Raw genomic sequence first — 17,853 nt, forward strand, 5'->3', positions numbered from 1 at the left:
GTAAAATGAGAATTAAAGATGTCTCTAATTCACTTACTATACAGGGAAAAAATACCCCCCCCCCCCAAAAAAAGGATCTTCTTTAAGTAGCATGTGAGGGGTCTAACTAGAGTTTTTTCATGATTCTGAATCCATTGCAAGCATTTGTTTTGCACGAAAAACATTCCTTGGGCTAAAAATGGAAACCACAAAACTATGATTTAGTAGGGTTTAGTATGAGTCATCACTTTTCACAGGGTCTTGTAGGGTCCATTTTTAGCCCAAGGGATGTTTTTTTTTACAAAACAGAAGAAGATTATTATTTTCTTTTTTTGGGGGGGTGAATTAGAGCAATCTTTAATTCCCATTTTATTACCAGATCCCATGGGGAAAGTGCTTGGATCCGTCAATTTTTGAATTCAGCCCACAAAAAAGTGCAAATGTTCACGCTTTCTGCCGGAAGTGAACACATTAGCCTATTTTTGTTACATATTTCTCCCACTATCAGGGTGGGACACCAACCCCACCCAACCCCACCGCATGCCCATACCACACCCAGGCTCACTTACAGCAGAGCCCATTCAGACTAGCCTGTGAACCAGCACGAACACGCCACAAATCCACGGCACAAGCCGCACAACCATACATGTCGAAAAACCGCTATGTCACACCAAAGGTTAATAACGGATTTAGATATGTCCAACTAATATTTCAGAATAAGCACTGGTGATGAGCCTTCTAAATTCCTCAAATCTACCAAAAATAATTGAAAGAAATGCTAATGTGTGGTGACTATGTCTCCTATGGATTGTTGTGTACTTTGTAGTGTGGCTAATGGTAATCATGGGGGCCTTTTCCACCGGCAAAGAACCGGTTCTGGTTCTTTCTCCCGCCTATGGGATGGCAACTTTCTTGGAACCTTGGTTCGTTCTTGTGAACCGGCCGCGAACCAACTTTTACGATTAGGAACCAACTCGGTTCTCGGTGGAAAAGCTCACCTCTGGTTCATCCCATAGGCGGGAGAAAGAACCAGAACCGGTTCTTTGCCGGTGGAAAAGGCTCCAAAGTGTACCTGTGAAGCTGAGAGCCAGAGCTTTGCGTTGAGGCTCTGGAACGAGGGGACTCGGAAGCTCCCGGAGGAAGAGCTTGAGGAGGGAGGCCACCGTGGGAACATCACCCTCCTGCTGGAGGTCCAACTTCTCCCCCTGGTCCCAGCGCAGCCTCAGCTGCCTGGTTCGGACCACCGAGCCACACAGACGGAACAGACCCCTCTGGTGCACTCCTGAGAATCGAAGAGGATCAGTTAGTGAATGCATTTCCTCAGACTCTAACATCATTCCCAAAGTACTCTAAGTACAATCCCCAATAATTTCTCATAAAACTATAATAATCAAAATGATAGCCACGTGCATCAAGATATACTAAGTTAGCCAATCACAACAATGTACATACAAACACAATATCATCAAATGTATATAATAATCGTCATTGCGTTAAAAGGTATTTGCATAAGACTGGACAGATTGTGTACATACTGTTAGTGTCGCTGTCAATGTAAAATATTTCTGGACACAAAATGTAGTAACCGTGCACAGGAACATTTTAGCATTTATATATACTGTATGCCTGTGAGTATTGTGTTCACCATTTGGACCTGTAGGGTGGACAGCATGGGTTACTCTTCAACTGTGTGAAGAGAAGTGACTTACTTCAACCACCCATGACGCTGTCCTTATATTTTGTACAAACACAATCCCCCTTGAACTGTATATAGCAGGGTTCCCCAACAGGCGGCCCGCGGGCCATTTGCGGCCCGTGGGGGGCTACTGTCTGGCCCCCACCAACCCCAGTAATAATGGTGGTATAAGAGCAGCAACAACACTAGTATATCGTCGTTGTCGGGTGGAAATCTCGCATCTCCAAATGTGTACGTTCTTTCGCAAATCATACAAGGCCGTCGCACAAAAGTAGTGAAAACAACAGATCTACAAGCACACAACGCCTCGCACCACGAGGCGTTGTGTGCTTGTAGATCGGCTGTTTTCACTAGTTTAAATCATTTTTAAAATGATAAATTCAAAACGAACAGTTTTGGACATACAAGATTTTCACCCGCCAACGACGAAAACTGTCGCTGGAGTAGTGGGAATGCCACCGTCGCCCCCTGCAATGTTGTGGCCCTCGGCTTGGTACACTAGACATAATGTGGCCCTTGGGGAAAACTAATTGGGGAACCCTGGTATATAGTATTTTGCATGCAATGACTTACTCGGTGAAAAACTGTGTCAATGCGAATGGATCATGTTGGATAATGTGTTTTACATTCTGTGTGAATGAGAAGTGCAATAGTGTATTGGCCAGTTGCATTAATGGTGGGGCTCTGTTAAGAGAAAGAGGTCAGAGTTTCAAGAAATGCATCCAAGCGATTGAGAAAAGCTAAAGTCTACATACCGGTAGGTGTGAGTGCATTTTGTCAAATGTAAGATTTTAAAATGTCACATTTGACAATGAAATAGAAACATTTACTCATGCGGTTAAAAGTGGAATGGCAAAATATTGTGTGTGTACACCAGGGGTCTTCAACGTTTTCAGGCGAAGGACCCCTTAGTTGAGAGGGAGATTGAGCAGGGACCCCCACAACCTTTTCATAGATTCCATATCGTTTGACAGCACAATCATCAGTGTATTTTGGATTCATGTCAATTTGTGTTTTCATATATTTAACCACTTGAACTGTCAATACTTAATAAACTTGACCTTTCACTCACTTAGTGTGCTCTCTTTTTTTTTCTCAGAATATGGACACTAAGGTTCAAGTTGTTAAAACATTGGAAGATTTGGGGGACCCCCTTTAGTAACACTGAGGACCCCCTAGGGGTCCCGGATCCCCTGTTGAAGACCCCTGGTGTACACATATGGCATCATGACAACTCTATTACCATTCCTGTCTAGAAACTCCACCATCTGTCTCAATACGAGGGGTACGCCACAGGCCAGCTGCCCATCCTCTCTCAGCCTCTCCAGGGCCACACCAAACACCGAACTGGACCCCAGGTCAAGCTTTGGGACCCGGGCTGGAGTAGTGGGCTCTGGGCCCACTTTGACATTAGACCTCCTGATCCTCACAGAGGATGGGTCGTTCTGCTCACAGAGACGGAACATGCTGTTAGTATCATTAATTTCCCCATTACTGCCTTCAAGGTATCACATAAAAAGGAGTGTTTTCTGGAATGTGATGATCCTCCACATAATTGCACTGAGATGCCCTGTGATATACTAGGGTATACTCAGATGATGACTGCTTATCTTAGCTATTCATTAATGACCCAGGTTATAAAGAGGTCATGAATAGCTGCTTAGCAATGCAGTTACATAATCCAGATGTTATGACAACATTTACAACATTGTGAAAACCCAGTGAACTGAACAAAGTTTAATTAACCCACTAGCTCAATTATTTGTAGCCTACATTAATAATTCAAAACTAATCCTTGCATAAAAGCCCTGCATACACTTATTTGCTTAGTCACATCTCCTAAAAAAAACACTAATACTGGCACAAAATGAGTTAAACTTACACAGAGAGATATTGAGGCACTTGCTCCCATCCTTTTTCCTTTCTTTTCTTTTTTAGCTTAATGGATAGGACAGCTCTTCATTTTTCCAAGTGTGACAACGTCCTTTTCCCTCCTCGACATATTGTGATGCTCCAACGAACCACCAATTGGAAAGTTGAAATATAACAAGTGAAATATAACTGTTGACATGATGATCCTACAGGATTTGGGATTGCTTGAACTGGAACGTCACTCTAAAACAGAGGTTTAATGAATAAATATAAATATTCTAACGGTGCGTCGTCGGCTGCCAGCCATCGGGGCTCTCGGGGAAGTTGTTTAGGTTGCTGGTCATGTGACATAATAGTGTAGTCATGGTGATTTCAGACGGTTGCCAGGACAAGGCTAAAAACGCACTCATTAGTGTCGATGCAGTGTGTGCGAAAATCGTTCATTTTCTGTTCTTTTTATTAAACCAACGTAGAGACCATTTCCAGTCGCAGGATGTTCGGATATTATCAAAAAGCACAGTGCAAGTATAATTGTACTTAAGTAGCCTACAATTTGGAGGTATTTGTATTTGTACTTTACTCGAGTATTTCCAATATCCAAAACTTTTACTCCAGAGGCAAATATTGCACTATGACTCCGATTATTTGAAAGCTTTAGTTACTAGTTACTTAGATATAAATGATTGATTATATTGTAAAACATATAGACCTACATTAATCACTTTAGCCCTATTTTATACTATTTTCAAAAATGTTTGTAGCCTATACTTTTACTTTTGGTAGGCTATTTCAAAGTATATTTTTATCCCAATACTATTCAAGTAACATTTTGAACACACGCCTTTTACTTGTAACAGAGTATTTTTTTTATTGTGGTATTGCTACTTTTACTTATTAAGTAAAACATTTTAGTATTTTTTCCACCACTGCATGGCTTGGCAACCATGCCATTGCCAACGTAAAGCTATTGGCTATAAACAATAAACATGGATTGGAATGAGACTGAAGTACACTGACATTGACCATTTTCACAGCTCACGCCGGCTGTGGGTGTTTCATACTGTAGGTGTGTCCACACTGACACACAGAAACACAACACAATAAACCCTTTTGCAAATCCCGCCCCATTCTGCCCTGTTACTATGATGGGACATTAACCCTGGGCAGATTGTTTTTATAGTGGAAGTGGATGGGATTTTTTTTCCCTTCATAGCCTCATTACAGCTATATAAAGTACCAAAGGAAAAACACCTAGGTGATATTAATAAAAAGGGAAGACAAAGGTACAGTAGTTACATTGCAAAACAGGGGATTTACCCGAAAATATATGTTTTAATTTGTTTAATCCCAGTGGGACAGAATCCTCTTTGCAGATTCTTTTATAGTGGTAGTGGATGCGATTTTTTTTCCCTTCATAGCCTCATTACAGCTATATAAAGTACCACAAAAAACACATCTACGTGATATTAATAAAAAGGGAAGAAAAAGGTACAGTAATTACATAGCAAAACAGTAGTTTTCCCCCGAAAAATAAATGTTTTAATTAGTTTAATCCTCTGGATAAGAGATAGAAAGAGAAGCGCATTGCATCTTGGGTACTAGGAAGAGGACAGAGAGAATGTTTCTCCTCACATAATAGGCTGGCTTTTCGTAATTCTGCCCATTTAAATTATATGTACCCAATCGTGACTCTTAGACCATTGATAAGGTACATGTGAACTAGTTTGTTGAAGCTTATTCGTTATGATGAGCGAGATCGCTTGACGCTTGCCGTCGCTATCACCGTACCGGCCGATCTCCGTGTCGCGCACTGCGGACAGTTTTTGAAAGGCTGAAGCAACATTCTCCACTGCACAAACTCCACCCCCGATAGCAAAAAGTGAATGTTTTTTTCTGGTTGGCCAGTCAGGGAGTCTCAGGGACCAATCAGAAGGCTGACAAACGGTCTGTTATAACCTTCAGCTGGGTGTATTTGTCAAACTGTGCTTGAAAAGGGTCTATTATTGACATGAGTAAACTCCACTTAATCATTTCAAATATATTTTTATTGGCATTTTTAAATAACAAAAATAAAAGAACGGACCAACAGGCATAAATAGTAAATACTGTAATACTGACATATAAAATAAGTAGTTAAAAAATTAAGTGACAGCCAAATACACTGTCTCTTGTCTTTCTGTATTTCTTGTACTTCATTTGCACCCTGTACACCTTCTACAAGTATGAAAATAAGTCAAATAACTTCTACAGAAAGTAAAACACCAATATCCCAGTTGTAGTTTTACACATTCAATTGTAAATAATCTCATCTATAAAGCAGATGTCTGTAGCAGACTATAGTTTTACATACAGCATTCAAGTGACCATAATAGCCTACTGCAAAGTATTCATTACAATTATAATCATAGTAATATCTATAAAAAAAACAAATAATCAAATAGCATTTAACTTTACAGAAGGCCTACATACATGGTGAATCTATGACTGGCTCAGTGCATATAAAATGTGACATTATAACAGAGAACTTTACAAATTTAGAGTTATTTAAAAAAACTATTTTCTGCACATGTATGCAGACGCACACGCTCTCTCTCTCACACACGCACATATTATATATACACGCACGCACGCACACACGCACGCACGCACACACACACACACACACACACATACATATTTAAACGAACAGTTAAACAAGATTGGCAAGGTCCAGCCTGGTGAAAATAGATGCAGTGAATGGGTCATTATCCTATGCATGCAATGGAGAGAGATTATCAGCATGCTACAATGGAAATGATTATTCTCTCTCTGCTATGCACATGTGATAAAACTATTCAGGAAGGTCTTGGACTTGATTACGAAGACAGGAGGAGGTATATCTTTCAGATTCAAACTATTTCAGACAGTTCAAATACGGTACAAGGTCAAGGCAGCTGAGAACAACAGTTACTGTATGTTTGATTCAGGGCAAGGCATATAGATAGTTCAACAGGCATATTGTGCGGACAGGCATTCACCGTCATCGGTGCTTTGGTACGATACACAGGGATTCATTATAGTTACAAAAAAAAAAAAAAAAACAGGATAAGAAAAACAAACAAACAAACATAAAGACCAGCCAGAATCATAATTATGACATTAAAGTGCATTCCCACATTTCCAATTCTTTTTTATCTACAGTGTTTTCCAGGTGAAATTCCTGGGAAAGTCTTTGGAATTGGAAATTTGGCATTACAGCTCAGCAACGCAGACTGACATGAACAATCATTAGTGTGCTCTAATATATATATATATATATATATATATATATATATATATAACATTATTCACCAGGACACTTGTAGTGACCTAATGCAGAATGCTGTGCTCCCAAGGGTAACCAAAAGTAATGCCTCTTTTATGAAAGTGAAAATAATTATCTACTACAAGTAAACAGGATCGAGGATCTGAGAGACTAACTATGTTGCTGAATTGGCCTCGTAAAATGAGGCAATAATAAAATAAAATAAAAACTTCTGCATCACAGACTTCTGATTCTCAAGTACATTTCAGCGTAAGAACTGTCAGAAGCACAGGAAGGTTCCAGAGAAAAAGGCCTGGTATAGTACTGTATATGTGTTTCAAATGTTTGTCAGGTACACTGTAATTCTGTATTTCTGTATATGGAAATCTGGCACCTGAATAAAACACAGGGAAAACACTTCCCTGTGTCAAGGAATGAGAAATGAACCACATGGACCTTAGCATCCCAATTAAGGGGTGAGCGTTCAGCGGATCTACAAGCTCACAATGTGTCGTAATGTGACGCATTGTGAGCTTGTAGATCAGCTATTTCCGGAAAAGTGATTTCATGTATAGCCCCCGGACATACTATAGGGTCTGAGTGGTTAAACTCCTAATGGGCTGAGTGTATGACCAGTCTATTAGCAGAAGATTGTTAGGCATCTGTAGGTGATGGTACTGTAAGGTTGTTGTGTTGTTCAGGCTACAGAGGCCACTTTGTCACAGCTGCTGGTGTACTGGACGTCTGGTCTGCTGCTCTCAGACCTCCTCCTGTCCCAGCAGGGCATGGCGAGCAGGAAGAGAGTGAATCCTCCAAGCAACACGCAGGTCCCGCTGAAGTAGAACGCCAGGTCATACGATTGTGTCCAGTCAAAGAAACACCCTGGAAATGACGAAATAAGAGACAAGTTAGACAACAGGAGAAACAAAGATGAATTGTGGCTGTTTAGCAGAGTCAGCAAAGTTTCCTGAAAGATGCTGCAGTCAGCTGAAGAGTCACAGGCCAACTCTTTACAGAGGTTTAACCCACTCCCATTGACTCTGTCTGCCAAGCCAAATAAATGTTCCAATGCTTGAGTTATCAAAAAACTTGACCTCATAAGAGTTCATGTGCATACAAGCATCCAGCAACCAAACCACTAATTTACACAATAATTGATAACTACTTCTTGAGACATACAGTAGGTAAAGTCCACTTACCCACAACAGGGGGTCCGAGCATGATTCCAAAGCCTCCAAAGCACATGAGGATGCCGTGGGCCTGGGTCAGTTTCTCCAGACCCACAATCTGGGTGGTGATGTAGGAGGTGAGGGACCAGTTCCCAGAGAAGAAGCCCACTATGGCAGAGAGGATCTGCAGTCCCAAGTAACTCTTAGTGATGGGTATGAGTAGAAGCGCTGTGCCTGTGCCGAGCAGGGTGAAGGCGTACAGGTAGATGCTGTTGACCCACCGGACGTCCGCCAGGGTTCCCAGCGCCAGCTTGCCCACCCCAGTGCCGATGGCCACGATGGATACCAGGGGGATGATGCTCACTTCCTCGACCAAGCCCTCACTCTGCGCCACATCCTCCATGAACAGCACGGGAGGGAAAGCCCCCAGACTGAACAAGAAGACGGCCACGCAGAAGGCCACCAGGACGCGATCGTGCATGATGTCCGCTATGGCGGTCATGTACTTGGAGTACGCCTGCCACTTCTTCTTGATGACTTTGACGATTTTCGAGGTGGCCAGGAGGCCGCCTTGCTTCTTCTCCGTCTGGATGACGAGGTCTTTGCCGTCGATGGTGATGAGCACCTCCTTGGCCATCATCAGAGCTTTCTCCGGGTCAGCGGTGCTGGAACCTGGTGCAATCTTCAACTCGTCCAGAGGGGGCTTCTCGAAGAGCTGTTCATCGTTGTTGCGCTCCAGGGCAGCCTTCTGTTTGAGGTAGTACCCTGGCATGTTGAGTGGCCTCATGAAGCCGGCGCAGGCCATCAGGTTCAGTGCGAGGGCTCCAACGATGAGCAGGCACCCGTCTAAGCCAAACAGCACAATCAGCTCATTTTGAGCTGTGGCATAGATGAACGCTCCAAAGCTGGTGCCTGGGTGGGCAGAGGAAGGCATCATTTAGTACAACTTGCCTCAATATAAAAGGTCAGTCGCTAAAATGTTAGATTAACACCTCTAATGAAAACTAGCTGCCTCCTGACTTTTGTACTTTGACGGTGGGTACTTAATAAATAACGCTTGGAGTATATCTCACTCTCTTAAAAGTAGTAATCCTGACGGTGATGTTGTCTAGTCTTCTTTGTCTTGTCCTATGTTTTTCTCTTTCTTTCGTTTCTATTTCTTCGGACAGTGTAATAACTGGATGGTTGTGCACTACAAACACCAAACCTATGATGTTGTAGACCAAAATGTACTGCACTGCTTAAGAGATGGGGCTTACAGTTTTGATTCCTAGTCAATCTGGTTGAGTCAGTGGTCACCAGTCCATGCCCCTAACCTAACACAGGGCCTACTACGCTACAGATGTTTACCGTGGTATCCCTAGATTCCTGGCTGCCCATACATGAAAGAAGTGGTGTGCAGTGCACAGAGCAGAGAGGAGGCTGCAGTACCTGTGGTGACAATGCCGAGGGCAAGGCCGCGTCTCTTGTCAAAGTATTGACAGGTGATGGTCAAAGTGGCAGCATAGACCAGGCCACAGCCCAAGCCTGTAGGGTGGAAGAGACAACAAAGAGAGACACCATTTAAAAATGTGTAAACTGCTATTGTAATCGTAATCTGCAGCTTGCTACATGTGTCAGGATGCGTTTGTTTAAAATATGAATATACGGTACAATATATTGCTGTTTGTGTAGTCTGCAATATTTGTGATTAGCTTACAGTTCAAACACACATAAGCAAGATCTGTTACTGTACAGTGTACGCCCAGAGTCAGAAAATCATTGCAGGCGGAGATGAATTACACATAAATCCCTTTCATATAACGTTGGCCCTCAGTGAATCTGGCTCATCACTCGATGAGCATTAACAGAGATGCACGTGTGAGCAGAGTCAAAGCCATGGTCTGAGGGGCTCTCCAAAAATAGAAGTCTGCCTTTCAAATATGCATGGCCTCCACTCCCAGGCAGCACAAGAGAAGGCTGACGTGGTTGATGTGGTTGACCGGCCTAGAGCGCAGCTTGCCTGTCACTAAGCGTTAGATAGCGGGTGGAGATGGGGCCTGAGTGGGCAGACTGTGGGAGTGGGGGTGTCACTAGAGGCATCAAGAGTCACGTGCAGATGGGGCCAGGACATTATTTCTCTGCCTTGTCAACACCACAACATAAAACACAGACGCCACAAAACTGACATGCTGCTAAAAGTTTAGACCGCAACCATGCATGCTTTGCATAAATGCAAATGGCATTGACTAAATGGAAGGAGAGGATGGTTAGCCTGTCTTACATTGTGGTTAGACCTAATGACTGACCCTTCGTTCTTGTATAATTATAAAATCTCCCACCCACACAGTAAAATCATGTCATGGTTCGTATTGTTTCACACTGTCAGCTTTAGATTAACACTGGATTTTACTGTGCGGGGCAGGAGTTCATGACCACTGTGTGAACAAGGACATTCCATCTCATTTTCTTTTTTCCCTCATATCAACCAATCACCAAGGCCTCTACTGTATGTAAGGGGCCAATTCGAGGCAAGGGACCAGGCCTCTACTGTATGTAAGGGGCCAATTCGAGGCAAGGGGGGACATATCTTTGGTCTCCAGACTCATTCCAGGTTTCGCTTTTACATTATAAAATGCACTGGAAGGAGTGCCCCGGTAGCTCCCCTGGTAAGATAAATAAGGCTATATGGTCCTTCCTGCAGCTGGTCCAGGTTTGAATCTGAACCAAAGCTCTTTGCTGCATGTCATCCCCCCACTCTATCGCGCCCTTTCTGACTCTCTCTCAATGTCAACATCAGAAACTGTCTATAAAAAACATTTGTTTTATATAGATCGACCGGAGAGGTTTCCGCTGGGCTTCCTTACCGACAACAATCCCATAGGAGAAGATGAGGAACTGGACGTTGGGAGCAAAGGCACTGAGCATCAGCCCGCCCGCCACCATCACACCGCTGAAAATGGTCACGGGACGCGCCCCAAAGCTGTCCACAGCGGCACTGCAGACAGGACCTGAGGGAGAGGGAGAGAGACAGAGGCAGAGAGATACAAAGAGAGATACAGAGAAAGAGCGAGTCAAAGAGACACAAAGAGAGAGACAGACAGATGGACAGTGAGTTAAGGAGGAGGGAAAAACATTTGGGGAACAAAGGCAACAAAAATATGATACCAATTTGTGTGTTATTTTTCCGGATCCTTGGGTTGAACGAGGTAGATCGGTTTCCCCAACAAACAAAAGACCAAAACAAAGAGGAAAATAATACTCAGACATGGGATGCTATTTTTATGATAGGGAAACATAATGCTCAATTTGAAACACACACGGCAGGCTTTTCCCGGATCTTCCCTTATTGTGAACATTTTGTCATCACCATCTTATGTAAGAATTACATCTTGTACTGGAGGCTCATTCCAAACACAGTGCACAGTGTCCTGCCTCTTGATCTCTTCCACATGCATGTGTGTTCACTAAACTTGTGACCCCCCTCCACCTCCTCACATGTTCCCACCCCTGGCACAGAGGACCTAAATCTAGCAACAGTTATTTGACACGCGCTCTTCTAGGGGGCGAGTATTGTAATTGTGCATAGTTTCTCTACCTTCCTTCCTAAGATCAGGTATAAACAAAAGGGGTGTTGATGTGTTGTGTAAAAAGATTGATGGGGCAATTTCTACACTGTTATAATTAACATTCAGGATTTTACAGTGTATGAAGCTCCAGGAAGCTGCCAGATCATATCCAATACAATCCGATAATCTCCCAGAGCTGCGCTCTCCATCACTCGTAAAAAACAGAATTTGTAATTACAGGCACGCTCAGAACGAGAGTGTACTGACTTTTCAGTGGAGAGAGTCAATAAAGAAAATACCATGACTGTGTGTGTGAGAGTTTCTATGCGTGTGAGACTGGCTGCCCTGGTTTCGCGGGCGTCACTTCTTGTATATAGCACATATCGAATTCTCAATGGGAACTCCAATATCCCGGGGGGGAGGGTGAACCGTTGGCAATGATGGCACAGAACCAAGCCTTCCTATGGCCCGTTCCCCGTCTGAACAGTGGGGCGAGCAGCCGGGTGTCGTGGACGAGGGGACCGCAATGCTGCTGACTGTCATACAGCTGTGACACGTGACGTGTCCAGTACTTGGCCGGAGCCTGAGGCGAGATTTGCCCAGTCATGACTTTTCCCTAACCACTTTGGAGAAGGGCGAGGACAGCATGAGGACAGATCTGGTTAGCAGACAGCCTCCTCCTTAGTCGTAAATGTCATCTAAGACAGCATGCTCCAGCATCTATCGGTCTGCTTGCATGCAGTATTGGAAATATGATTGGTTGTCTGTGACACAGTTGATTTTATTGATTTAACATTTATTACTGATTTAATAAAAAAAAAAAAGAATGTTTTGTTTAATGACATTAAGTTTTCCAATGAGCCTTGTCTCATGACTAATAATTCTGACATTCACTCTCCAGTCTCAAAAGTCTTTGTCATCTTGCACACAATTTCAGGTATTATTTCCTTTAATTCTTTCAGCATTAGGCACTTTCAACCTGGCGTCCCTATTTTGAGCTAATCATTATAGGCAAACACTTTGAAAGATTTAAAAACGTTTTAACTTGTTGAAAAATAGCGAAAATATTAGATCTACTTGCACAACACTATAAGAATCATGTGACGTATTGTGAGCTTGTAGTCAGATCGGCAGAGGATCAAAAAGTATTGGAGATCATACAACAATGTAACCTTGCTAGATCATAATGGAGACACCGTACATTCATTCACAGTTTCTGACTATCTCACCATATCTCTGTATGTGTCTCACTATCTTTGCCAAGTGCAAGGTGATCTAACATTCGTAGCAGGGATGACTTGCACTTGGCTTACTCCAGATACAAATCAATGAAAAACAACTCAGCATTTCAGGTGCACAGCGGGCAAAGTGCCAAGCAGATATTGATACAGTTTTTTCTTTCTGTCCCATTGAACCAGAGGTGCTAAAGTAAGACATACTCTTTCACAGCCACATCTTTCATAGTAGATAATTGACATTGAAGCTCTTTTTTGCTGGCTCATAGGAATTTCCGCACCGTAGATAACAAATAAACAGTTCCTCTGGGATTGTACAATGTAACGTGAAAGCCAATATCACCACGACACATGAACGTCTTTGTACAGAGTTTTGGACCAGTCTTTTGTCTGCAGTGAGCTTCCTGACCTGGCTTTGTGTCGTATTATGCAACTGAAGGAAGTGACTTTGGCATCTATACAGGTAGGTGAGATTAAGAGGTAGGTGAGTCTAAAATTGTCATACTATGCAAAATGTGTGTTACGGTAACAAGAGCACAAGTTAACTGAGGTTCCCACGGGTCAATTTAGACGCTGACGTCAATAAGTTAGGAAAGATTTTAAATTGGACTGTTTAGAAAACAGAATTCAGTAAAGTGTCTCTGTTGTACAGTACGTCTATAACACTGTGAAATCAAATCAACAATATCCATCATCAATATCCATTTTTACTTAACTCCCTTCCTTCCGGCATGACATTTTGTTTAGTTTTTAGTTTTTTACATGACTTAACTGTAATTCTCGTGACATGACTTGCAGCGGTCTAACTTGACTGACCCAAACAGTGACCCACATCTGCAGGATTAATGCAACGGTATTAACTACTCACTCGCAATGAGTCCGACTCCGGAGACCAGGGATCCCACCCACGCCGTCATGCCCTTGCCCTCCTGGAAGATGTGCAGCCACTCTGGGTAGAGGACCCCCACCGACTGGGGCGCTCCATAGGCCAGGAACTGAGCCATGAAGCAGGCTGCGACAATCACCCAACCCCAACCTCCGTCCAATGTCTTGGTTGATGAAGTCATGGTTGTGCTGGAGCTGTTCTCTTGGTTCTGGTACAACCTTGATGAAGGACGGCTATATAGAGGAGAAAAAAAGAAGAGAAAAACATTTGTCATTAAAAACAAGTTGTGTGATAAACTATTCGTAAAAAAGAAAATACATGATAATAAACGATGGCCAAAACAGCATTATAGACTTTGAGACAAACAGTTTCCACTAGATGAGCACACAGGAAACTTTATCCTAAAAGCCCTGGCAGTCTTTCTAATAGCACTCACTCTACAGAACACTTACGGACAGCCTTGATGTAGAGAAGGCGGCTTGATCGTTCTTGCCTGGCCGGGCAGGCAGGCAGGCTGGTCACCTGTGTTAGGTCTTGATCACAGACGGACTGCACCTAACTCACAGCGAGCTGCCCCTTTTGTCCTATCCTCTGAAACCACACCTTGAAGGAGGGGAAAGCATGGGAATGCCCGTTGCCTCCCCCTAAACTGCCATGTACCTTAACCTGCTTTGTTCTGATTCAGTTGCTCTAACTCCCCACCTACTGTTATCCTCCTGACCTCAAGAGACACTGACCTATAGGAGAGACATGCCCAGTTTCTTCTGCTGACATGAGATGTTTTTCGACCTTTTCTCATAAATAATTTGTGCTGGGAGTGACTTTATGCAGCAAAAGCACCATTGCTGCAGTAACATCAACAAAGTCTCTGCTGCACTAACCAGGGGTGCCGATGTTGGTGAACATTTACACAAATATCAGCAAGGCTAGAGAGAGAGCAGTTTACTAAAATGCTAACCTACTTGGTACATATATTATCACACAGTTCTTCTGGGTTATAACAGTTCTCCAATGAATGGTTATAACATATGGGTTAAAATGCCCTGGCCAAGTGGCCATAGGTAATTCAACAACACTCCCTGGAATTACAGTGGTTCCCAAACTTTATCGCTCAAGACCCTAAAGAGAAATTAGATGTTTGCCCGGGACCCAAACTAGTGACAATAGCAGATCTATAAAGCTCACAATGCATCGCTTCGTGCCACATTGTGAGCTTGTAGATCGGCTATTCTCACTACTTCTTAAACATTTTGTTTCAAATGTATGGAATGTATGAATGTATTCTTAGACTTTTATTTTATTTATGAATTAAATTACTTTACAAATCATTATATTTTTTATTCAAGAAAATCTTAGCTTTTGGGGGAATATTTTTTGGAAAAGTTTTGACAAAATGTAGGAAACAAAAAATGTATATGAAGGGTCCCATTCACCATAAAAAATGTGTCCACGACCCACAAATCGGCCCCGACCCAGTGTTTGTTGTCAACTGTCATTCTGGAAACCTGAATAAGCTTAAAGTGGTGATAAAGTAGCCTATAGTGATCAAACGTGCATTGTTTGCGGTGTAGAAAAAAGGAAGAAAAAAGAAGAAGAAGAAAAGCAACAGCATGAATGCATGCACAACACAACACTCACCTAAGCAATAACAACAACAATAGGGCAGCAGCAGCAGCAGCCGGGCAGCCTGCAGATCAAGTGCGCTCCTACTACCTACAGGGAGAGCGGGATGCTGCTGTCAGTGTCCCTGTCCTTGCTGTCTTGTTGTATGCAGAAAACACAGCCATCACCATCACATGCGGCTGATGCTGAACATTTGAGGCGCAAACGTTGCACCCGGTGTCAACGATTCGCATACTTGTAGTATCCGATTTATACGCGTTTTTATAGCCGGCGAACAAAACCGGTTCAAAGCTGTTTCTGCTGGTCCAGCTTTAGGGAGGAGGGAGATGAGCGCTTCCTCCATGTGCGCCCACCGCCCAGCGGTGAGCAGACAGCAATACAATACAGATCTGCTGGGGGCGTATCATCCACATGACATTGTAGTGGTGGGGTAGCACTGGTAGGCAATATTAATGCGGGGTAGTAGCAGTGGGGAGCATTAACTGCATTCATCTCCCACCCACCTCTAATTTGGACTAAGCAGTGGCTCTCACGTCAAGGACCCCCAAATGGACACTGTATTAGCCCGCGGACCCCCATTTGAAAATATATAGCCTGCCAGGGACCTGGGATCCCCAGTTCAAGACCCAAAAGAGACATTAGATGTTTGCCCGGGACCCTAACTAACTAACTAGTGACAATAGCAGATCTATAAAGCTCACAATGCATCACTTCGTGCTACGTTGTGAAACTCTCTCATGGACCCCTGGGGGTCCACGGACCCCACTTTGAGAACCAATGGATTAAAGAACACTGTCCACTGCATTCCATGCGCAATTAACAGCATAGCCTGGTTAAACACAAACTTGAGTTTTACCTGATGGGCTCCTCAGGACACTTCCACATCTTTGAGTAGCTACAAATAAAGTGGAGTTTTCGTCTCAAAAAGAGCACCTAACCTAAAAAAGAAAAAGAAAAAACGAATGTTGTTTTCAGGTTAAATATGGGCAACATCCCCTTGGTGTGATGATGGGGCTGGTTGTGTGAGGTCTGCCTCCTGGTGACATTGTTAATATTGTCATTCATCCAGTCTGAACCGGTTGTTGGCAAATGGCAGTATAGGCTATAGTAACACCAGCAGTGTAGACTGTACAGTACTGCACTGCACACTGGGTGGGCGCGCGTTGACACTGGTGATGACAGGAATGAACGCCCTCCCTGCAGAGCAGTGATGAACTCAATACAGTACTACTACTACTAGGCCACTTATCACCCATGAGCTGTACTTGTTTTCCTCCCTTTTTATGGCACCATATAGCCCCAATAACATAGCCTATAGGACCATAGATAATATGTTTCTGGTGCCATAAAAAGACAAAAACAATATCATAAAGGTGGCAAGTAGTAAAGTACCAACAGTGCATGGACTAAATAATATAGTCTAATGCAACATTGCATAATAATAAGTGTAACACAGCAGCCCTGCTCCCATGGCTTTATTGGTGGGTTTGACCCTCGGTTCAAATCCTGGGGGCTGGGGGTATGCTACACACCTGCAGAAGCATACTAACATTACTAAGGTGCTACCAATCCAGAATAAACTAAGAAACATGACAATGAGGGATTGAGTGTGTGTGTGTGTGTGTGTGTGTGTGTGTGTGTGTGTGTGTGTGTGTGTGTGTGTGTGTGTGTGTGTGTGTGTGTGTGTGTGTGTGTGTGTGTGTGTGTGAGAGAGCACACCTGCATGTGTCACAGTCCAACATATAGGCTAGTTTTATAGCTTTAGTATGTGTGGCAGGTAGTTCCTGACATCAACAGACTTACATAAGGTGCTCATAATCATAATGCAGTAAATGCACACAGACCAAACACAGAAGACATACTTTTTTACTGTATACAAAAGGCTAAATAATATGAATAGGCTACTCTTTATGCTCTAACTACACCACCTAGTCCTAGATGCTATTATTAAAGTAGTTTGTGTACATACATAATATATTTATACACTGAGCATTTAAATAGACAAAAAGATTGATTTGGCATGATGGACAAAGTCCCACCACATGTTTTATCACATGGTCTACTGTACGTGTTCTTAACATTGACATATGCAATAGTTTTTTTCTGATCACATGCCTGTTTTATTTGAACTCTCCTCTCTCCCCTGTCATATCACTAACCATGTGCTGTTGTATGTTTAACCTTTCCACATACTGTACATTTCTCTTCTGCTTATAGGTACCCCCACTTATTTTAACCCATTAAGAACTGAGGCCGATTTGACAAATGCCTTCTAATCTCAAACCTTTTCATGCCAAGGATCCCCAAATAAAAATTTCAAGACCTAGACCACCAGACTGTCCGGACAATCCTTTTTTCCTTTTATATGTTCCCTTTAGGGCCCATTCTTAGAAAATATGGCATCTCGTTTCACTGCTATGTAGACAACACAAATCTAACTGCCTTTAATAAAAAGATTCAAACTCTTTAAAGCCATTCTTTGATGTCTGAAAGACAACTTTAATGAGAGCGAAACTGAAGTCCTGATATTTGGACCCAGAGTTGTCTGCATGTGATGTGCTT

The 17,853-nt window shown here is 42.9% G+C and overlaps 2 protein-coding genes across 2 annotated transcripts in view; both read right to left on the bottom strand.

Moving 5' to 3' along the window:
* Positions 1–3,587, bottom strand: part of LOC308297285 (protein FAM13A-like) — a gene marked incomplete at its 5' end in the record, with an annotated part of 42,887 nt that extends 39,300 nt beyond the window's left edge. The window contains 3 exons of the mRNA XM_080740698.1: positions 1,052–1,261; positions 2,919–3,120; positions 3,558–3,587. Of these exons, the coding sequence (XP_080596824.1) occupies positions 1,052–1,261; positions 2,919–3,120; positions 3,558–3,587 (442 nt within the window). The remainder of the gene's footprint in view (positions 1–1,051; positions 1,262–2,918; positions 3,121–3,557) is intronic.
* Positions 3,588–7,527: 3,940 nt separating this feature from the next.
* On the bottom strand, positions 7,528–13,849 carry slc16a9a (solute carrier family 16 member 9a; the record flags this gene model as incomplete). Its single annotated transcript, XM_080740239.1, has 5 exons — positions 7,528–7,712; positions 8,030–8,911; positions 9,431–9,526; positions 10,846–10,989; positions 13,651–13,849. 5 exons carry the CDS (start codon positions 13,847–13,849, stop codon positions 7,528–7,530), a joined length of 1,506 nt encoding a protein of 501 aa, XP_080596365.1.
* Positions 13,850–17,853: the final 4,004 nt, after the last annotated feature.

The sequence above is a fragment of the Nannobrachium achirus genome (assembly GCF_963921795.1).
Source record: "Nannobrachium achirus genome assembly, chromosome: 13".
In the NCBI taxonomy this organism is placed as follows: Eukaryota; Metazoa; Chordata; class Actinopteri; order Myctophiformes; family Myctophidae; genus Nannobrachium; species Nannobrachium achirus.